Source organism: Saccopteryx leptura, chromosome 9 (assembly GCF_036850995.1).
Source record: "Saccopteryx leptura isolate mSacLep1 chromosome 9, mSacLep1_pri_phased_curated, whole genome shotgun sequence".
Lineage (NCBI taxonomy): Eukaryota > Metazoa > Chordata > Mammalia > Chiroptera > Emballonuridae > Saccopteryx > Saccopteryx leptura.
The window spans coordinates 53,579,216-53,603,957 of record NC_089511.1 but is presented as its reverse complement, the minus strand read 5'-3'; the positions used below and the strand labels follow the sequence as shown (position 1 = coordinate 53,603,957).

General features: G+C 33.9%; 1 protein-coding gene across 1 annotated transcript in view; it reads left to right on the top strand.

Moving 5' to 3' along the window:
- PCDH15 (protocadherin related 15) overlaps positions 1-24,742 on the top strand; it is a 1,001,489-nt gene that overhangs the window by 944,734 nt on the left and 32,013 nt on the right. The window contains exons 29-30 of the mRNA XM_066348814.1: positions 14,298-14,474; positions 20,714-20,932. Coding sequence (XP_066204911.1) covers positions 14,298-14,474; positions 20,714-20,932 — 396 coding nt within the window. The remainder of the gene's footprint in view (positions 1-14,297; positions 14,475-20,713; positions 20,933-24,742) is intronic.

Here is a 24,742-nt window from a genome sequence, read left to right as displayed (position 1 = left end):
GGTGATAGCCTTTTTTTTCTCTAGCAGCTTTTAATATTTTGTTTATCACTTAGCTTTGGTATTTTAATTATGATTTCTTTTGGTATAGATTTTTTTAGGTTTCTCTTTAATGGAGTTCTCTGTGTTTCTTGAACTTGTGGTGTTTTTCCTGCACTAATTTAGGGAAGTTTTCAGCTACGATATGCTTGAACAAAGTCTCTATCCCTTGTCTTTCTCTTCTTCTTCAGAAACCCCTATGATGCGGATGTTATTTCTCTTCATGTTGACACAGACTTCTCTAAGAGTTTCCTCAGACTTTTTCAGTCTTTTTTCTTTTTTCTGCTCTGCTTCCGTGCCTTCATTTATCTTGTCCTCTAACTCACTGATTCGATCCTCAGCTTCATCCATCCTGCTTTTAATTCCTTCCATTGTGGTCTTTATTTCTGATATTGTATTTGTCATTTCTGACTGATTCTTTTTTATTATTTCAATGTCCTTTTTTATATTTGTTATGTCTTTATTATAGGTGTTTGTAATGACCATCTATTGTTGTTCTAAGATCTTTGAGCATCCTAACAATCATCATCTTAAATTCTGCATCCAGTAATTTGGTTATATATGACTCATTCAGGTTCTTTTCTGGGGATTTCTCTTGATTCACTTATGTTGCATTTCTCTGCCTTCTTATTTTGTCTGTATATAAGAAGGTTTTGGCCACTGGAGTCCAATGGGTGTGGCCTCTGTGTTCCCTTGGTATGGTCTGTCTTCTGGCCTGCAACCCTCTCTGCTGCTGCTGCCTAGGGCATTCAGGTATGGGTGTTGCCTATGCCATGCCACTGGGGCTGTTTCTGCAGTTTCCGCCTCTCCTCCACTGTAGGGGCTGTGATCTTGTGCCTGGGTCTACAAAAATTGGAGGTCTTGGCCTTCACCCCATCCCCAGAGGTGGGGTTATGTGCTGAGCCCAGCCTAAGCCTTGGCACCACAGGCAGGGCTGAGCACCTTTGTTCAGCTGCCGGTTTCCACCTGTTTCTGGGTTTTTGCCCCGCCCCCTGCAGGAGGAGCCTGCATGTTATTCTGGTACAATATGTATAAACTTATTTATACTAAGGATTAAATCTCTGTCAAATAGCTCAAATTCACAATAATTTGAATTTTGTCTCTGATGTTATTTTTCTTACATATTAAGGTAATTTTTTCTTTTTTTTCTTTGGTATCACTTGGATTTCCCAAAAACATATATATTTTTCTATATGCAGCATTAACCAAATGCAAATAACTTATAACTTAGACTATATTGTTCCTTAAGATTCTATTCTATTTTATTGATTTACTGAGGAGTCATGCATGTTGATGTGCTTGCTTTCAGTAGGATTGTTTTGTAATAAAATGTTGGCAATACTCATCATTTAATAGCTGAAGCTATGCTAGTGTCTGTTAAGTAAAATGAAAAAGTATTAAAAAATAATAAAGTTCCTCACTTAATATTTGCCATATGATATAAAAGTTTCAAAAAATAATTTAGCAATAGTTGTTCTCCATTTTCTATGCACACACATTTAAAAAAGAATGAGGTTATCTACTACATTTAGATGGTATATTATGTCAAAATCATTATTTTTTTCTCTTTTATAGTTCACTGTTTTTGGTGCTCAAACATTTGGAAGCAATAAAAATAGCCCAAAACAAACACACAAATACTTTCTGTAACTACACTAAGGATATTTAAATTTTTATTTTAAATAATGTTAGATTATTTAAACTATTGCTTTTGTTTTCAGGAAGAGATAAGTTGACTCTTACTTAACTGAAAACTTTTTAATCTAAAGCCAATTAAAATTATTTTTTTTTTAGTTTTAGAGCAGATAGAGACATTTTTATATAGTCTGTGTCTGCTCTGAAAGAATAGTACGAGCATTAAAATACTATATAAGTAGTGTTGAAACAAGTATTCTATTACAAAAATAGCAAACTTAAAGAGTAGATTGAGGCTGACAAGGCAGTGCCACAGTGGATAGAGCATTTGACTGGGACGCACAGGACCTAGGTTTGAAACCTCAAGGTTGCCAGCTTGAGTGCGAGCTCATCCAGCTTGAGTGTGAGCTCATCCAGCTTGAGCTCAGGCTCACTGGCTTAAACGTGGGGTCACTGGCTTGAGCATGGTATCATAAATATGACGCCATGGTAGCTGGTTTGAGCCCAAGGTTACTGCCTTGAGCAAGGAGTCACTCGCTGTGCTGTAGCTCCCCAGTCAATGCACATATGCAATCAGTGAACAACTAAAGAGACACAATGAAGAATTGATGCTTTTCATCTCTCGTCCTTTCTGTCTGTCCCTATCTGTTTCTCTTTCTGTCTCTCTTTCTCTCTGTATCTGTTACACATACACAAAAAAAGAATAAATTGAGATAGATTGTGGAAAGGAAAAATCCATTTGATTCATAAAAGACAATTATGATGAAAGTACTAATATATTGGCTCTAATATTATTTTAGCTTATAATTTGGGCTATATATTTGGAAAGAAGTTGAAAAAATATATATAAATATGTGATGGGAGAAAGATTAATTTATACCGGTATATTCTAGCCTGTGATTTGAGATAAATGGTTGTTCGTATTACAAAGGTAAAATTCATTATATATATATATATATATATATATATATATATATATATATATATATATATATATAGTGAGCATTTAGTCCTTTCAAAATTTTTCTCTCACATTCTTTTATGTTTTATGGTCCAAAAGTTTTGCCAAAATTTTTTTATATAATATGGTCCAACCTATGTCAAAGAAAATATATTATTTCTTTGGGCAGCCATTTAATTGATACCTAATCATAAATAGCTAATTCCTTTATTCTCTTAATTATATTTATGTTTCCTTTCTTAACTTTCTTCAATCTATACAAAAGTTATCTCTGTCTATGCTGCTGTTTAACATAAAAAGAATTCAACCACATGTTTATATAAGAAAATTCTATTTATATTTGCAAAAACACCAATGGTATTTTAGATACATTTACTTATATCTTAGTTGTATTAGGTACTAAATGTAATTATTTTTTAATGTTCAACCTCATTCAAAGAGAATTTAAGTCAGTTTACAATATTTATACATAAAACAAGGTAAAATACTGTGAACATGTCACAAAAATATAACAAGCAAAATAAAAAGAAATTAAAGGAGTCAGAGTGACACTAGTAATAGAGGTACTAAAACTGCCCTGCATATGACAAGAGTAGTTTTCATCATTCTGGAGCCAAAGTGAGAGAAGCAAACAAACAAAGAAGAACAAAATCAGTTAAGAAATTAAAAAAATAAACAAATCATTTTTGGTGGAAAAGCAGAGCTACTTCTCAGTTAAATGTCAGATTGTAGGGAAATGTTTTTATCTTGTAGGACATCATAGCAAGAGTATCTCCTAATGTCATGAAGACATTAGGTCCTGTTCATGGTCCTGAGAAGATAATTTAGCATATATGGTCTATATCTAGTCTCTAGGGTCTATACTGACAGAGGAAATAAGTTTAGACTATCAGAAGAGTATGTTTTACATATCCCTCTGGCCATCTGCAAAGCCTATTGATTCGTTTTAGCCAGGTTTTTGAAAAAATATTGACAAGAATCTAAGATGGAGCTTCCTATATTACTAGCTAAATGTAAACCAATTTACTTGAACAAAAGCTAAGGAGGGTTAACAATCATGAAATCTGAAGAGTTTCTATTATCACCACTACAAATATCTAACATCTATGGCATGTTCTTATTTGGCATGTGCAATTAATTAGTGTTATCCAATTAACTTCTCAAAGAGACCCTTAGATGGTAGGGCTAATCACTTCCTATTGATAGATTAATTCTCTAAAACTGAGAGGTTGAGTAATTTCCACAAAGACATAGAGTACTGGTGTTAGTTTAATTTGAATCTACATCTATGGGCCAGCAGCAGGCTGGGCTCCAAAACACCTCAAAAGTGTTGGGAGGCAAACCTAATTAAAAATCCAACCTATCTTTTCTTGGGAATGAGTTGAGCACACAATGCCAAAAATCACATCAAGTGACAATTTTAGTTTGGCTCGTTTACATAAATAGGTAATTGAGAAGATGGCTGCTGTAGCAATTTTAGTGTAAAAAATAGCTATAAAACTATTTTAGTTAAGACTTTATATTTAATTTTTTATAAGGCAATGTCTGATTGAAAATACATTTATAGATAACTAGATAAAACAATACTATAAATTAAAATTGAGGGGCATATACCAAAAATAACTTGGTTTGAGAATAAATTAGTTAACTTAGCCAGTTAGGTATTGGTACCTTAAGTTTCAGATTTTTTAAAAAAGGTTTTGCATAGAAAAAAATGTTTCAGTTAAGTGTTCCTTTCAACATTTACCTAAGAAAATCATTTAAATACACAATTTCTTTTCTGAACATTAATTATCATGTGGTAGCACAATAAAACGTGTTTTAAATACATATATTTATATATAAACATATATAACATTTAAACAAATACATAAAATGTATTTACATATAAATATATACATGCATGTATATTTATATGCATATTAAAAATACTATATGTTGCCTGACCTGTGGTGGTGCAGTGGATAAAGCGTCGACCTGGAAATGCTGAGGTTGCCGGTTCGAAACCCTGGGCTTGCCTGGTCAAGGCACATATGGGAGTTGATGCTTCCAGCTCCTCCCCCCTTCTCTCTCTCTCTCTCTCTCTCTCTCTCTGTCTCTCCCTCTCCTCTCTAAAATGAATAAATAAAAAAAATACTATATGTTAAGTATATTAACATAATTATTTAGAAGTTTAGTTTTTTAAAATTTTGTTTAAAGATAGCGTAATACACTATTAACTATTATAAGTAAGTTACAGATCTTTTAAACTAAAGTAGAAAAATAAACCTTAAATGGGAATTTAATTTTTGTATAATTATAATTATTATACTAATTCATTCGCACTCTATTTGGCTTCTTAAAAGCTCAATAAAGTGCAGTTCTTTGTTTGAAACAATTTGCCACAAACAAATACCATATTTCCCCAAGTATCGATATAAGACACTCTCATGAATAACATGCATCTTAATTTTGGGACCCAAAATTTGAAAAAGAATGTATTACATATATAGTTATTGAACTCAAGTTTTATTCATCATAAAATTCATACAATTCATTACTGTCAAAACTCCCATCCATTAGCTTGTCATCATCTGTGTCTGATGACAAATCACTGTCTTCAATAATATTGATAAATGCAAAAACAAACATGAAAATGTGCGTAAAAAACATCTACAACCACTGTATAAGATGCACCTAGCTTTTAGATCTCAATTTTTTTTCCAAAATGGGTGCATCTTATACATGGGGAAATAAGGTACTTCTCTGCTATGTATTTGGTTGAATTACTTGTATTTTATATTGATATATTGCTTCCAAGAAGTTAGATTCAAAGAAAATTTAAATGCCTGAATTTTTCAATAATACAAAATCTTATCATCATTCTATGATGAGCAACTCTGCAACTTTAAACAGAGTATAAAATATAAGATCAATAAATTTTAAAGAGTCTAGTAGGATGAATTAGAATAGTACTAGGAAAATTGGACAGATGTTGCTACTGTGAGAAATTAAAAATGTGATATGGGCTTTGCTATGACTTGACCTTAAAATGAAATATGCATAATGTTAGTTCCAATGTGCTAGAAATCTACTCAGGCAAACATCAGTAAAGGGAAATGAACTGGAAGGCTGCTGAGACGTGATAGTATCAGTAGAAGGATGGAAGAACGGCTGGGGAATAGTCAAGAAGGGTAGTTGCAGAGGCCTGGGAAGCAAGAACAGCAAATATAGTTGGATATTCAGTTTCTGTTGGGTGAGGATGATGTACCTCCAGTGTATGAGTTCCACCATTTAAAAATCTTGCGCCTTTGCCTCAAGAACCAGATTCCAGAGAGAAAACGAAATGGCCTGCTCTGAGTCACATGCAGTCTTTGATGGCATAGGATGATGGCAGGACAGGATGACTGATTAAAGTCCACCTGGGGTATAACTTGTTAGACACAAGGCTAATTCTAAAAATTAGCAGTCAAAAAGTAACCTAGTCTACTTTTGTATCAATTCCTTCTTTTCGTGAATCTTATAAGGGTTAAATACAATAGCACAGTCGCAAGCACGTAATTACCAGAAAAGTAAATAACCAATGAAAGGAGCACTGTGGTTGCCCTTTGTCAACGAATTAGCAGTACATAGGATGGCATTCGTTACCAAAATGAAGAGGGAAGACTTGATTCGGACTTGCTTGTTATTATTTGTTACTCTTTGTTGCAGAAAAACACTTTTAGAACTTCTTTATTTTATAGTTTTTTTTGAACATTTTTTTTGTTATAATTGAGTAGAGTTGACCAGAATTCACAGATTAACTGAGAGAAAAACAACCTATGCAATTGGAAACTTTGTGGCTGTTCACTGTGGGAATAGGAAATCAATGAAAGGGAATAATGAATAATCTTTTGTTTTATATGTATAGTTTACCAAAAATCTTTGCATATCACCTGCTTTGACTGGTAATATGTGGACTTATTTGATAAGACTAAATAGTGTTATCAAAGCCAAATTATTAAATTCATCCACATGTGTACTCTGGTCAAAAATTGCATGTGCTGGGATTTGGAGCAAATAAAGGAATTAATTTCTTAGACTTGATCAATCTGAAGCCAGACCAGCTTGAACACTGAAAGACTCAGCTCCCCAATGGCATAAAGGTCACAAGATATATAGGAAAAAATTACAAGGTACTGTGGTGTGGGTTAGGATTGAACATCCTATTAGGAGCTGATTGGTCAGAGGTGAGGTAAGGGTAATAAATCATTTCTACAGGTCTTGAGGATGATTCCAGGATAAGCTTTTACGTCCAAAACCAGTTTCAAGGAGAGGTTGCCAAGGGGTGGTCCCACTTTAAGGTTCAGGAACTGAAACATAACTTAGATCAAGATGTTATCTTTCGCCTTCCTGGAGCTTATATCTTGTAACCATTAGTCAGAACCAGGCTATCTACTGCCACTGAGGTCAGAGAAGATGAGATACAGGTCAGTGAAGTGTGCTGAGAGAAAAGGGGGAAAAATGATAGTTTTTGTTTTTGTTTTTTTGTATTTTTCCGAAGCTGGAAATGGGGAGAGACAGTCAGACAGACTCCCGCATGTGCCCGACCGGGATCCACCCGGCACGCCCACCAGGGGGCGATGCTCTGCCCACCAGGGGGCGATGCTCTGCCCCTCTGGGGCGTCGCTATGTAGCGATCAGAGCCACTCTAGCGCCTGGGGCAGAGGCCAAGGAGCCATCCCCAGCGCCCGAGCCATCTTTGCTCCAATGGAGCCTCGGCTGCGGGAGGGGAAGAGAGAGACAGAGAGGAAGGAGAGGGGGAGGGGTGGAGAAGCAGATGGGTGCTTCTCCTGTGTGCCCTGGCCAGGAATCAAACCCGGGACCCCTTGCACGCCAGGCCGACACTCTACCACTGAGCCAACCGGCCAGGGCTGAAAAATGATAGTTTTAAAGCTACAATTTAAATCAAATTAGAATTATGAGGACCCTTGGTTTCACTAGGAGCATAAGAAACAGTTTAACTATCTACTTGTACCCTGTGTCAGATAGAAACAAATCTGAATTAGAATAAAATAAACTTTATTTCAAAGATTATTTGAGAGGATAGGGGGTAAATTAATGTATTACGAGGAAAGAAATTGTAATAGGAAAACTCTGAGACCAAGAGAGCTGCAGGAAACTTAAAGGCTAAGCAGAAAAGGGCTTTTCTTTTACAGAGAGAAGTAAACAAGGCTAAAAAGAACCTGTGTAGGGAAATGAAAAGGTCAGACACTAGACCAGACAATGTTCTACTTTGGCCTCAGTAGTTTTGGGAGGGGCCTTTTAGGAGGAGCCAGGATGCTGCCTCAGGCTAAGGGTAGGTCAATGTTCAGGAGCTTGGAGGAGATTTAACCAATGCTCGATTAATGAGAATTTTTTCTCCTTTAAAATATTTATTGAATTTATTGGGGTGACATAGGTTAATAAAGTTACATAGATTTCAGGTACACAATTCTACAACCCATTATCTATATATAGCATTGTGTGTTCACCACCCCAAGTTAAGTCTCCCTTGTGTTCCGATTGCCCTGTGAGGACAGAGCAATTCAGCTAATCACTCATGAAGTAAAGAATGGGAATTTGCAAGATCTTTGCCTGGCTTTGTCCTGGGTAAACAAAAGGGCCTTCATAAGTCTCTATGAGCTTTATCTAAGCCAGAGGAAATGGCTTTCTGTGGTAAACAGTTTCATGGAGCATAGCAAGGTGGGGGACTTGCAACCCTTGTTATTTTCTAAGAACACAGAGCTTTAGGTAAAATTCTATATTTTCAAGTATAAATGAAGTTATTGTGTGAACCTGTATTTTATATTTCCAGGAATGTCATTAGTTAAATGGACTTTAATATGTATTTCTTTGTTCTTTGTTCAATAGTATTACTCTATTAGAGCTCTTAAAATATCATGCATTTTATGTCAGATATTAAATCACTGAGCAATAATGATAGTATAAAGTATAGACTCCCCCTATCCCCATCCTAATCCAAAATAGAACCCTATATTATTTTTTTTTTTAATTTCATATTAAGTTGTAGAACCAGTATTCACGGCCACCATCAAAGCCACCTCGCATTTGATCCAGATATATGGTAACGAAATTGTGGAGCCAAAAACTGGTGGTCCATTTTGCTTTATTCTAGACTCACACTCAGCAAACAAGTAAAAACACACAGCAGGAAACACTTCCCTTTCCATTAGGGCTACCAAAGCAACTGACTAATCCAAAGTTTTCCTAGAATCAAAGGCTCCCACCTCTTTGCCTCCATTTTGACTGCATCCTCTCCTCCAAGTGGCCTCTCTCTCTCTCCCCTGGAACACAGTAATCTCTCTATCCACAATGGCCTCAGAGCTCCTCCTTTTAAAACCTTTCAGCAAAACAACCCCCTCCTCCAGCACACATTAGCATAACCACACCCCTCCCCCAGCAAAAAGGGCAATTAGCTGAATCACATGAGGGCAGCGACCATCTTTAACACTGAGAAAAAATAACTTATTTGCCCAACAAAGTATACATACATTTCCAAAATAGTTTTATATAAATCCAATGTAGGGAGAGAAGCAGTGACTAAAAGATTACAGAAGAAAATCACCCAGAGCACTATTAACATAATTTTTATACTGCTCACAAAAATCAGGGGATAATTTAAAATGAATATTGATAGGGATACAGCCCAGCAGGTTTCCTTTCATTAAAGCCTGTTGCACTAGTCTTTGAACTCTGATTGATTCTATCAAATATGAAGCAATACAATATCCCTTAATTTTTGTGAGCAGTGTATTTGAAAATGCCAGGCTTATGAAGACTCCCAAGGACCCTAGGGGAGGAGGGCAGAATATTTTATGGCATTTTAGAGAGAGAGGATTGGCTGAAGTTCAGATAGTTTTGAGAACAGAAGTCTTGTTCTTATGAATTAGCAGCCACTGTTTGGGTTGTCTGGGGAATCAACACAGTACAGAGGTGCAGATAGGTGCCAAGGTCATGTGCAAGTAGAGAAACACCTGTGGAAACTAGAATGTATGTTGGCCACAGTTAAAAATTCTCAATCCTTCAGGGATTTTTGCAGAATATTGTATTTAATAAATGTCTCTTATTATTATTTTGCATTAGAGTGAAATGCATTTTTCCCCATACTGTAGACATAAAGTTTCATAAAACAGTGTTTATGGTCTCTTGGGGTCATGCATAACCTCTTCCTTTCTGGAGATGTTAGTCAGCTTTAACACTATACTATTTAACAGTGTGTTGAAACCACTACTACCATAAAAACTTTTTCTCATGTGCAAAACACTGGACTTCAGAAAGAAACAATTCAGATAGTTCAAGGTAACTGAGACAAAGCACAGGAGGGATGTGTGCTCTATATTCAATACAAAAGATGATAGGAAGAAACAGCCTGAATTCTGAAAAGACGTTACCCTCTTTTAAGAGCCATCTGTGCCTACATACATGCTTTAAGGAATATAGTAAAGCATCATAAATTGATTTCTAGGCTTTAGTCTCTCCTTAAGTTTTTATGTTTTTCTTTAAACCAAGAATGATATATAAACTTGGGCCTTTCTTTTTTTTTTTTTTTTTGTATTTTTCAAAAGTGAGAAGTGTGTTTGTGTGGGGGGGGGGCGTGGGGCAGACAGACACACTCTTGCATGCGCCCATCTGGGATCCACCTGGCATGCCCACCAGGGGGCAATGCTCTGCCCATCTGGGGAGTTGCTCCACAGCAATCTGAGCCATTCTAGCACCTGAGGTGGAGGCCATAGAGCAGTCCTCAGTGCCCTGGCCAACTTTGCTCCAATGGAGCCTTGGCTGCGGGAGGGGAAGAGAGAGAAAGAGAGAAAGGAGGGGGGAAGGGTGGAGAAGCAGATGGGCGCTTCTCCTGTGTGTTCTGACCAGGAATCAAACCCTTAACTTCCACATGCTAGGCAACACTGTACCGCTAAGCCAATCAGCCAGAGCCAAATTTGAGTCATTTTAAAATGAGGAACAACAAAAGGCACTTACCTAGATCCACCTTTAATTAATGTATTTGTCCAGTTAAACATTGCACTAATTTGTTTTATAAGATTTATTCCTTTTGCATATTTAATTAGGCATAATAATTGCCTGTCCTGCTCAATTAAAATGCAAGTTCTTTATGTTAGAGATCTTCATTCTGTTTACTGATATATTCCAAGTATCCGGAAGAGTGCTTGGTCCGTGGTATGCATTCAGTAAATATCTGTTGAATAAATAATAAAAAAGCTCCCTCTTAACACCTAAGTTTTGCGGTAATTTTATTAGAAGACTATGAGTCCAACTTAATATTCTACATTTCCAAACTCTGAAAATAAAGATTTTTACCTTTTTTTTTCTCAAGAAGTTGGGGAAGAGGAAATAGAGAGTTACAGAATTTTAAAAAATATAACTATATTGTTTTATTTTGTGCATTATAAGAAATTCAATCAAAATAATATGTAAATATAGAAGATTTTATAAATGTTTTATAATAAACTCAAAATCATAACACCTAGACTTAAGCATAAGTGATATTATATAATCATTATTACACATATCTCCCTTGATGAACTTTATGGTACAGATATTACAGATTAGATAAAAATAGTTGTAGACCTATATATAATAACAATATATACATATTGTTTAGTATATAGTATTTAATACATTTAAAATGTATTATTATCACAGAACATATTTTTATTAATTAATCGCTTTAAATAAAATATATAACAAAATGATGATGAGCTAGTAACATACAAATTCTTCAGGATAGAGAGGCATGTTTGTTCTTGGTGAATTCATGTGCAATAAATTCTCATGATATTCAATTCCAAAATGTCAGAATTGGCCTGACATGACTAATTACTGAAAGTTTAATATGAACATAGAAGTAATTTAAACATTGTTATTAATTTATATGAGTCAATTCAAGGTTAGTGACTATAGACCTGTATTTTATTTTTTTTAATCTGAAGTAAAAAAAAAAAAAATCTTAAGAAGCAATCATGTTCCTAACTATGTGCATTTGAAGATCAAGGACTAAAAATCCATTTTCAGTAAATACGATACATATGTAATGTAATCTATATACATATACATGTAATGATGAGATTCTTAGAAATTTTTAGGTATACAGATATAGGTAGGAAGTGGAAATTTAAATTGTTACAAAATGTGTTCCCATTTTAAAAGTATTAAATTTAGTGTTACATACATTTATCTGAAAAAAATGGAAAGAACCCAAATTTGGACATACTTCTCTTTATCATAAGAGATATTTCATCCCCAAAACTCTCTAGGCATTTAAGAAAAAAAAATATTCAGGGATAAGACATCACTACATGTTTTAAATGACATAATTCATGTTTCAAGTTCATTGATTTTTAATTCCCTGCTATCATGAAGAAATTAATACAGTCATATTTCATTCTACATCTAAATTTTAGTTTTATATAATTCTGTATTATAGCACAGAAATATAGGAAAAAACACAAGTGCAATAGAAAAGTTTTTTCCCTGTACGAAAGCATATAATTTATATTTGCATATATCGAAGATTTCCATGGAACATAGTTAATCAATATGTAAATGAACTATAGCAGTTATAAATTGTTAAATTACAGTATTGGAACAGATAGCCATCTTCTTTAATGTATTTGTCAATAATATGACATATGTCAATAATATATTGACATTTTTTTGTGTTTTGAATAGTGACTAATAGTATTAGTGAGAAACATGCTTTCTTAATAATTCCACAAATCCATTAAATGTCTTGAATGAATTAGAAACGAAAGGAGCTTATTACTGCAAATTTAAGCAAAATGAGTTGTAATAATCATTTTATGGGACAGTTACTATGTGCTAGAAACTGTGCAAAGATTTCAGAGTAAAAACTTTCATTCATTTATTGCGCACATGATCCCATGAAGCTGTTGATTTCTTCATTTTTTTAGTTAAGGATACTGAGACTTAACAAGTTTAAAAATGCTGACCAAAGGTTTGCTTTTGATAAGTAAAGGAGTTGAAAATTTAAGTCAAACCTTCGTGTTCTTTACCAGTATGTTATTACTGTTTGTGTCTCCTACAAAATGTCAAGAATATAACGTGGTTTGATTCTAATCCCTTTCTTATTTTTAAGTCAGCATAAGTCTCTCAAGAAAAAGTCCTGAAACTAGATCCAGGCTGGATGATGCTAGAATAGTCTGAGTCTTGTAATACAGCCATTCCCTCCAGATTCCCAGGGAGGCTGCATCAACTCCTAACTAGTTCTGACAAGTGCATTACTCCTTCTGCTTTTTGCCACATCTTCTTTTGCTTATTCTTCAGTCAGGGTGTCCTTCCAAAGATATTGTTAGGATAGAGAGACCAATGGGTGGGAGATGGTGAGAGAAAAGGAAAAGAGTGACCAGTACTTCAGTAAGAGAGCCTTCAACCATGCTGATTTATACAGATTTTAAAACCAACAAACAAGAAACTTTGCTGTTATCGACAATGTCCTATATCATGCACACCATCGACTTGTGTTCAAAGGTACAACCATTTCTTCCAAAGCTTAGTATCCTGTTGTTCTTTTAACAAGGGAAAATCAAGCACACACCATCCTTTTAAGCAACATTTTTTAATGAAGTAGAAAAGAGGAGAGTTTTGATATCTGAAATAAAAAGCTATTTTCTGATGTATCAAAGGAATTCAGAATTTATTTTCTCTCTCTACCCCAAAACGCCTTACAGCATGAACTAAAAAAAAAACAAAAAAACATTGAAAGTATAAATTTTTAAATATCAGTCATGTACAGTTATAAAAATTAATTCACATTTATGTCTATAAATATTTTAAATATGCATCCTAGTGTTAATAAAATAAGTTTTAATAAGAAAATGAACATTAGAAAAATTGCCCCTTGTGGCAATGTAGAAAACAAATAACTTCTATGGCAATAATTTGTACTTTCAATTAACATCAAGTTACATCATTAGAAAGAAATGTATTTTTCAAAAAATTACCTATAGGTTAACATTTTTTTCTGTCTTGTCTATTGAATATTACTAATTCTATACCAAATGATACATATTTTAGTTGTTTGTATTCACCTAAATAACTGCTGAGATTTCCACACAATAACTTAATCATAATCAGGTAAACCTGTCTTAGAAAAATATCTCTGCATTCTCCCATTGCTCTTATCCTCCAAGGATTTTTATATCCTTAAGAAAACAGGTGTCCTAGTCCTGCACCTTGGCATATATTTATGTGCTCTGTACCACAAAATCTTATGGGAAGTGTAATTTATAACACTAACCATATGAACTGGAGAGATCTAAGACCCCATGACACCTATAAAGTATAGGCAGCTTTATTTGTACAACAGAGTTGGCATTTCCCATAAGCCACGTAAAAGCTCAAATGGTATCATAAATTCAAAAAGTCAAGACTTAAATAGGACATGGTTTGTGACCTCTTTCTACCTTAGTCAGCTTCCAGCATCATTGGGAGTTAAATGCTGAAATATATATAGATAATTTTTTCAGGGGTTCATATTCAGTAAACATTAGTAGAAACACAGGCTGTCATCATTTTTCATTTACTAAATGTCATTTCAAGTTGGAAGTGATTTTTTTTCCCCCCAGAAAGCCTGTCAAAATGTCAAATATGCACTTTGTTTGATGCATAGGATTTTGGATCGCTATGTCCAAGAGCAAATTCCTGGTGCCAAAGTTGTGGTGGAGTCCATTGGTGCTCGTCGGCATGGAGATGCGTTTTCTCTGGAAGATTACACCAAGTCTGACTTGACTGTCTATGCAATTGACCCCCAGACTAATAGAGCCATTGACAGAAATGAGCTTTTTAAGTAAGTAATTTTATTGTTAATAATAGTTTTCTGATTACAGTTAGCACCCATACATAGTTCTGTTTTAAGTTTATGAGTTTAAGTTCTTAGTACTTAAAGTTCAAAACCCAACAAACTGTTGTTGAAAGTGAAATGTAAGCAAAATATTCTAAGAGACGATATTTATGGTTCTTACATCAAGAAGTTTTCTGGTCTAAGCATGGGATAGAACGATGTCAGATGGTCTTTCCTCCTTTTGGAGTCAGAGGGTTTATTATACTTATGAACGAGTAGCAGGTTATTCAGATCAGCTTACGTAAGCTCCTGTTCTTGCTCCAAGGCCTTGTATGTTTGAAAGATTCTTCTCTAAAGAGAAAATTTGCTTTCAACATTATCAGTAGGTTTAAATTTTAAGATCAAATCTCGCTTTCTTCAAGGTCTTATTGAGTCAACAAAAATGAGTATCTGATTTTCCCTTTGACTTGGAGTAGGGGGGTTAATCATTTCTGTTTAAAGCCATCCCTTGTATTGTACTTTATCTTGGTGTGAATTTGAATATTTCAGTTATAAATCCTAAGAATAAAGAAAGTGCAGCGTGACCAGGCAGTGGGGCAGCGGACAGAGCATCAGACTGGGATGTAAAGGACCCAGGTTCAAACCTGAGGTCGCCGGCTTGAGCACAGACTCATCTGGTTTGAGTAAGGCTCACCATCTTGAGCCCAAGGTTGTTAGCTTGAGCAAGGGGTCACTCAGTCTGCAGGAGCTCCCTGGTCAAGGCACATATGAGAAAACAATCAATGAACTAAGGTGCCGCAATGAAGAATTGATGCTTCTCATCTCTCTCCCTTTCTGTGTTTGTTCCTATCTCTGGCTCTCTCTGTCTCTGTCACACACAGAAAAAATGCAGAATATTAAACAAAATGCTACTACATATTCGTCTTTAGAAGTTATTCTAGAACAGTAACATTTTTAATCTTAGTTTCTGCTTTAATCTAGTGACACCTAGTGTTCAATGGATTCTTGAAATGCAATTCTTATCTAAATTGAAATACATTTCTAGTTGAAGATATATATTATATATAATCATACATATCTTTGCTCTACATACATAAAAATGCACATATATTCCAAAATCCATAACTTAATATTTATGTTTCTTTGTCTCTACATACTAAACAGCACATAAATAAATCTATGCATAGACAAATTTACATATATATTCATATGTGGGTGCATTTATTTAATAATTGTCTATTTACCCATTTGTTTATAAAAACCCAGAAATTTAAAAATTAAATTAATATTAAGTAACTATTTTCTTTTTTTTCCCTAAAACAGAAATGGTAAAGCTTTGTTGAACAAATTTAAAATAAAGTACATTTAGAACAGATTATATTACTTTAAAATAAAGCTTATTTTTATAAAACTGCATACAGTTTTAGCTTTTTCACTTTTCTGATATGTCCAGCCTGTTTTTTGTTTGTTTGTTTGTTATTTTTGTGTGTGTGTCTGTTTGTATTTTTCTGAAGTGAGAAGCAGGAAGGTAGAGAGACAGACTGCTACATCAGCTGACTAGGATCCACCCGGCAAGCCCACTAGGGGTGAAGATCTGCCCATCTGAAGCATTGGTCTGTTGCAACTTGAGCCATTCTAGTGCCTGAGGTGGAGGCCGTGGAGCCATCCTCAGCACTGGGGCCTACTTTGCTCTAATGGAGACTTGGCTACAGGAGAGGAAGAGAGAGATCGAGAGAAAGGAGAGGGGGGAGGGGGGAGAAGCAGATGGCGCTTCTCCTGTGTATCCTGGCCAAGAATCGAACCTGAGACATACATACGCTGGGCTGATGCTCTACCACTGAGCCAACAGGCCAGTGTCTGTCCAGCCTGTTTTAACACTAGTCTTGCCAGATGATGATGAGGGATGAAGAAAATACAGAAAACCTGTATATTCTATAATCTATGTTTAAAATACAGCATTAAAAACACACTTATACATTATAATAGAATCTATCAGCTTCTGATAAAGCTTCTTTAAATTTCTTAAGCGCAGAAAAAATACCCTTAAATTTATAATACTGAACATTCAAATAAGTGGAAAACTAACTATTAAAATCTAGTTGAAATAATTTGGAGTTGTACAGAAGAAATAATCTCTACCCCTGAATTGCTTTATTAAGCAAAACAACCTTATTCAAGCAGAATGTGTGTGGGCATATGTGTTGCCCATTGCCCATTCTTTTAACCTATTTTAGAGACCCAGATTGTGTACCAACCAGGGAAAATGTTCCTGCCCCTCTAGTGATTGGATGTGGGTTTCTGTGAAGTACAGAGTACATTCTCCTGCTCGCCCTCCCTCTTATTGCAATATAAATATGTAAATACACCAGAATTATCAAAGTAAAATGCAGGGTAGACTGGTAGTGAACACATTGTACTTTGAAAGTTGTGTCCCAGACAATTAAATGAGAAAAAAAAAACTTGTTGGTATGTGTTTCATCAGGTGACTGAATGAGAAGACACAAAATTTGGTTTAGCAATTTATCTCATCTCAGAAAAACAGAGGAGTAAGTAGTTAATGTTGGCTAGATACTGGGATAGGATCTGTTTGCCTCATTCTTAGACTTAAAAACAGTTTTAAGCAGCAACTAAATAAACTGAGAATAAAGAGATCACAGTTTTTGGTTTTGTGAATTTGACAGATCTATTTTCTTTCTAAGATAAGTAAGCAAGGAAAATGAGATCAGTAATAAATACTGAGGGAAAACAATAACGTAACATAATGATGATTCAGAAGTAGGCTATATATCTCTGGAAATATTCTCCTACTCAAACCATTGGAAATAGGTTTCTACATTTTAGTCAGAAGCAAGACATTATGAGACTGTGAAATGGTGGATGTGTTTTACATGCCCTGAGCCCTTCTCCTGTTTCTACTAAAATAACTGCAAAAGAGAATGGAGAGAATTGGCCCCCTCCAAAATGGTGGTGGGTGAAGTTCCCCCCCACGCAAGGTCAATTAAAGTGTGTCGTTCTTACATTGTCTGGGTGTGGGTTAGCATACATTCCAGGAAAAACCAATTAAATATTTCTTCAAAGACTGATGTAGTTGTTAAAAGATAGAATTCTCAGTCCTGAAATCAGAAAAAGTATAAAACAAAAGCCTGAACGTTCTTGGGCCAATTTTTTCACCCCAGTGAGAAAATCGAAAATCTACTGAATATCTAGATTCAATCTTGCTTGAAAGGAAAAGCCATATAAAAAATAAATTGGCAGCAGGAAGTAAATCCAGGAGAAGCTCATAGCATGTTAACAAAAAGATTAAAATACATATAAAAATCATGAAAGAAGTAAAAATATATTTGAAGATTTGAAGTCCAAGTAAGACAACCTGATATTACAGGGAAAAAAATTATAGTAATCACAGAAATAAAACTAAAAATATAACAAAGTGTTTTATTATATTGTGTGCAAAATCAATGAAAAAGTTTTCATGTGTTCTTCAAAAGTACCCAAATAGATTTTGAAACCATTAAAACAGAAATAAAAATGACTTAATTATAAAGTAACAAAATTAAGCCTTACAAAGCCCACCTATGAAAAATGTCAAAGGCAATATCAAATATATATATTTTTAAAGAAAAATAGTATGATTCAAGAATTTTTTACCTAGGCAAGTTGTTTTGCATATTAAAAGCAATAATAAAAACATTCGAGATTAGGTATAGTCTCCACAACAATCAACTCTTCTATTACACAATTATGCAATTTCCCTAATTGGTAAATAAACCAAAATTAATATCTAGTAGAGTAAAAAGACTAACACATATTCCTTTAGGTGATTTGATATCAAATGCAGGAATCCAAAAGAATTATGATCCTCCAGTAGATTCTGCACAATAGAGATAAAATTTTCTCTGCATTTAATAATCTTATTCTATTTCTTCCCAGTTTCTAATAAATATAGTAGTATTTCTTGTGAAATAACTCTAAATAAATACTTCCTTTTGAATTATTTCTTTCTCTGATAAACAGTTCAAATAAAATTTTTATCATTTCATTCTATTCTAATATTTAGAGCAATGGTTAAACTTTTATCATATTTTTAACATGTCTAAAAATAACCTAGAAAAATGCTATAAAAATATTTTTTATCAACAAAGACATATTTGTAAAAAATATTTCTAATTACCTTACATTATACTAAAGAAATTAGTAAAAATGTGTGTAGCTTAAAATTCAAATCCAATCATCTAAGCCATTAGGTTTCTTAAATAAGAAGACTAATAAACAATTTTATAGATTTCATATCTGATATCAGCTATTTTTTCTATATGAAATCTTTATGAGCAATGTGTTAACTAGATTTAAAATCAGCATGATTACTCAGAAAATTAGTATAAAATGTGTTAATAAGGCATAAAATAGATTGTAAAATGGACAAGTTTGACATTTTTGATTATCATTTAATGGTGAAATGTGAGGCCATTTTTGTTTTTTCTTTTCCATTTTTTTTGTGTTTTTTATATTTTAAATTGAAGAATGGTATTTTATATTAAAATATATTTCAAAAATAATATTTTTACTTTGCATATGCTATATAATCACAAATATATAAAATATTTATTAATACTAAAAAAATTAGATTTGAGTATACTAAAATGTTAGCAGTCATTGTCTTGCATTGTAGTCCTATGAACATTTTGCTTTTTTAAATATTTTTTGTTTTCTAATGTTCTATAGTAAGAACTTGACCTTTATCATTAAAAATCTTAAAAATTGAAAAATACAATGCTTAAGACATATTGTAGTTTTATAATATTAAGAACACAATGTTGCATTAATATTTTAGGATTTTTAATAGACTTTTCAAATGTTCAAAATAATTTTTGGGGGGGAATCTTTTAATTACAGCATAAAATATATAACAAAATTGTTCAATCTAATAAAATGAAGTAACAATTATTCCTGATTCTCTTCCCAACACAATGCCCCTCATTAGAATTGCATTAATTAGAGGAAGTCTTTGCCAAAATTACTGGATTCCACTGACTACCAGCTCTTGCCATTCTGATTATGATTTACTACCTGCATTATTTATTGTCTTTTTTTCTAAACAAAAAAATACTCTTTAATTTGTTCATTTTTTGCCCATCAGCTATTATTTTAGTTTGATATTTGAGAGTGTTGAGATTTAAGATGGTGTGTGGAACACATATATATTTGAGCATGAAGGCATGAACTGGTGTCTCAGGTTTGTTTCCATAACTGTATCACTTTGTGACCTGAAGTAAGTCAATATTATTAATGTTCCATTTTACAGGGTTATTCTGAGGACTCAAGGAGATAAAATCCAAGAATGTAATTTTAAGTTGTGCTATATAATTTAGAATATTATATTTTATTCTATCTAAATAGCATAATAATGTTAATAATCTCTACATAAAGGGGTTTTTTTTGTTTTTTTTTTGTTTTTTTTTTACAGAGACAGAGTCAGAGAGAGGGATAGACAGACAGGAACAGAGAGAGATGAGAAGCATCAATCATTAGTTTTTCCTTGCAACACCTTTGTTGTTCATTGATTGCTTTCTCATATGTGCCTTGACCGTGGGGGTACAGCAGACCTAGTAACCCCTTGCTCAAGCTAGGGACCTTGGGTCCAAGCTGGTGAACTTTTGCTCAACCCAGATGAGCCCGCGCTCAAGCTGGCGACCTCGGGGTTTCGAACCTGGGTCCTCCTCATTTCAGTCCAATGCTCTATCCACTGCGCCACCACCTGGTCAGGCTCTACATAGAGATATTAAGTTTAATGATATTGATAATGACTTTTCCCAAGCCTGTAAAGCAGGCGTCCCCAAACTATGGCCCGCGGGCCGCATGTGGCCCCCTGAGGCCATTTATCCAGCCCCTGCGGCACTTCAGAAAGGGGCACCTCTTTCACTGGTGGTCAGTGAGAGGAGCACTGTATGTGGCGGCCCTCCAACGGTCTGAGGGGCAGTGAACTGGCCCCCTGTGTAAAAAGTTTGGGGACCCCTGCAGTGTAAAGCATATTAAGTAAGCATCATTGTACTTAATATTCTATGTGCATATAGATATGTGATTATTTTATTGCTTTTGCACTTTGTGTTTTTTATTTATATATAATAAGACTGTTGTCTGAGTTTACATTTCAATTTAAAGTATGAAAAGGTATTACAAAAGATTTCATTTTTAAAAGGCTTTCCTCTATTAATATTATTAATTTTACTATTTATTTAACAATAAAGATTTTTAGATGGCAAACTGCTCGATATCAATAAAGACTTTCAGCCATATTATGGGGAAGGAGGACGCATTCTGGCGATCCGGACTCCAGAGGCAGTGACCAGCATTAAAAAGCGAGGAGAAAGTCTAGGCTACACAGAAGGGGCCTTGCTGGCTCTGGCCTTCATCATTATCATCTGCTGTATTCCTGCCATCTTGGTGGTTTTGGTCAGCTACAGACAGTAAGTATTCATATTTGTTAAGTATGGATAGTTCTTCCAGAAGGTGCTATGAAAAAAACAAACTTTGGTAACATGGCTTTGAAGTGGTAAAATATCTATGCTGCATCCATTATATAATTGCTTGTATCTTTCTTGTACTAAATAACTTGCCTTTAAAGAAAAACAATACAAACTTCCAATATATTTTTCACAAATAGCTAAATATTCCTGTGCTCTCGATATATTCTCATCAAACAGGAATATTTGTTTAACTCTCATGTCATTGTTTTTGCTCTTATCAGGATAAGAGCCTTGGGAGAGAAAGTAAGAGGAACCCTGGAGAAAAGGCATTGGAATATCATGCAGATAGGTACTCATTTCAGCCAGTTCCAAAGGAAGGTCCATAGTCTAACTACATTGTCATGATAGGTTTTTATCCATAAGGTTAAATTTACCTCTGTGCAAATAATCAGTGTTGGCAAAATCATTTTTAACAATCATATGTAATTTTTTATGTAGTTTCTTTCTTCCTGGATGGCCTTGACAGAGCCTGTGTAGCATCAAGCAGTATATATAAATATTTACTGAATAGACCTTAAGTTTTTCTGGCTCTTATGGGCAAATACATCCATTTAAAATATCTATATTTTTCTTATTTAGGCCCTTCAAAGTCATCATGTAATTAGAACTAATTTAAACATCGTTATTTGAGGTAGGCTAGTAAACTATTCTTTGACACTAAGTATGGGGAACCATTGTGTAGAGGCCTATGCATTTTAAGTAATACCTTATTGACAATAATTGGTGAGAACATTGGAGAATAGTTTAAGAAGAGTGCCACAAAATGAAAATAACAAAGAATAATAATCATATAAATTGTTGTTATAATAAACAGTAAGAAATAATGGTAGAATTGCTATTCAGCATTTAAAATACCTACAGGGAAAGTCCTTATGTATTATTTTACCAATATCTACTTTCTAACACTGAGAATTTTTTAATTAAATAAAGTGAAGTAATTCTAATATAAAAGTTAAAAAAATATGCTCTGTGTCAAGATGTTATAGGAATATTTTCCATCATAAAAGCAATGTTCAGTTGCAAATATAACATTTACTTAGATATATTAGATTTCCATGTATCAAAATAAATCGATATGTCTAATGAAAAGCCTATGTAAAAACATTAATATAGGGCAAATTGTTTAAAATCATTAAGCTATCAAACTAATATTAATTTTCATATTAAATACTATTTGCATTAAAGTTATCCTTTTTCATTCAACTATTTCCAAAAGAGCTTTATTGTATCCTCTAGTAATAGTATCAGTGAGAAAACTTTTATTTGACACACAATGCAATGACCAAAAACAGCATATTAGGTCTGACTGGTTGTGGCACAGTAGATAGAGTGTTGACTTGGGACACTGAAGTCCCAGGTTTGAAACTCCAAAATCAAAATTTTTGGATAGATACCCAGAAGACAGATTGCCAGGTTATATGGTAACTCTATTCCTATTTTTTTGAGGAACCTCTATACTGTTTTTCCATAGTGGCTGTATCTGTTTACATTCCCATCAGGGTTACTTTTTCTCCACAACCTCTCCAACAATTATTATTGTCTTGTTGATAGCAGCCATTATAACATATGTAGGTGTTATCTTAAGGTTGTGCATTTTCCTAGTAGCTAGTAAAATTGAGCATCTTTTCATATAACTAAGCTATTTATATGTCTTCTTGGGAAAAGTATCTGTTCATGTCCTTTGCCCATTTCTTAAAATGATTGATGTTTACTTGTATATTCTTCATATATTTTGAATATTTACTCTTCATCACAGCTGTTTAAAGTATCTTTTCCAATTTCATTGGTTTCTGGTTTGTTTCATTGGCAGTTTCTTTTACTGTGCAGAAGCTTTTTAGTTTGATATAGTCCTACTCATCTATTTTTGCCTTTACTTTACTTGCCTTCAGGATCAAATCATAAACTCTACTCTATGAATAAATCTATAAGTTTTATACTTATGTTTCCTTCTATGTAATTTATTGTATTTAGATATTCAGGTCCTTGATCCATTTTGAATTAATTTTTGTACGTGGAGACAAACTGAAGTCTAGTTTCATTCTTTTGCATATGTCTTTCCAATTTTTCCAGCCCTATTTATTGAAGAAGTTTTTCTCCCCTCCTTTGTGTATTTTTGTCAAAAATTATTTGCCCGTATACATGAGTATTTATTTCTTGGCACTTAATTCTGTTCTATTGGTCTTTGTGTCTTTTTTCTTCCTCTAATACCATGCTGGTTTGATTATCATTGCTCTATAGTATAATTTGAAGTCACAGGGAGTGATTGATACCTTAAGCTTCATTTTTTTTTCCTCTGGATTGCTTTGACTATTTGGGGTCTTTTGTGTTTCCATACAAATCTGATAATTTTAAAATTCTATTTCTTTAAAATATGCCATTTGGGGTTTTGATGAGAATTGCATTAAATCTGTATATTGTTTTGGGAAATATGGACAGTTTATGTTGATTCTCCCAATTAATGATCATGAAATATATTCCATTTCATTGTGTCTTTTTTTACCTCTTTTAATAATATTTTATAGTTACCTGTGTTGTTTATCTTGAAGTATTTTATTCTTTTTGTTACACTTGCGAACAAACTTACTTTTTTCTTTTTTAAAATTTTATTGTTAATGTATAGAAATGCAATGGATTTTTGTATATTGATATTGCCACTTTACTGTATTTGTTATTTTTTAATAGGTTTTTGGTGGAATCCAAAGGGTTTTCTATATAAAGAATCATGTCATCTGCAAAATAGTGACACTTCTTCATTTCCAGTTTGGATGATTTTATTTCTTTCTCTTGCCTGGTTGCTCTGGCTAGGAGTTTGAGTATTATGCTGAATAAAAGTGCTAAGAGTAGACATACTTGTCTTGTTCCTGATTATAGAAGAAAAGTATTTAATTTGTCACAATTAGTATGACATTAGCTGAAGGTTTGTCATATGTGACCTTTATTATATTGAGATACTTTCCTTCTCTACCTATTTTACTGTGCTCTAATCATAAGTATGTTGTATCTTATCAAATGTTTTTTTCTGTATCTACTGATAAGATCATGATTTTTTTTTTAAATGAGATCAGGAAAGGCAGAGAGACAGACTACTACATGCTTCCCCCTGGGATCCACTAAGCAATCCCCTTATGAGTGGATGCTCTGCCCATCAAGAGTGTTGCTCATTGCTCAGCAACTGAGCAAATTTTAGCACCTGAGGCAGAGGCCACAGAGCCATCTTCAGCATGGGGCCAACTCTCTCTAGCCAATCATCGAGCCATGGTTGTGGGTGGGGAGTGAAAGAGAGAGAGAGAGGAGGGGGAAGAGTGAGGAAGTAGATGATAGCTTCTCCTGTGTGCATTGATAGGGAATAGAATGTGAGACATCTACACACCAGGCTGATGGTCTACCACTGAGCTAACTGGCCAGGGAAAAGATCCTCTGATTTTTAGTCTTTGTTTTGTTAAACCGTTTAGCTCCTGGAATGAATTCAATTTGACTGTCATATATTGATTTTTAATGTATAGTTGTATTTAATTTGCTACTATTTTGTTTAGGATTTTTTTAACTATTTATCAAAGATATTGGTCTATAGTTTTCTTTTCTGTGTGTACTATTTTTACCAGGTTTTAGTGTCAGGGTTATATTGACCTCATAAAATGTTAGATAATATTGCATCTTCTTCAATGTTTTAGAAGAGTTGAAGAAGAGTAGGTATCAAATCCTTGAATGTTTGATAGAATGTACTAGCAAAGCCAGTAAGTCTTGGACTTT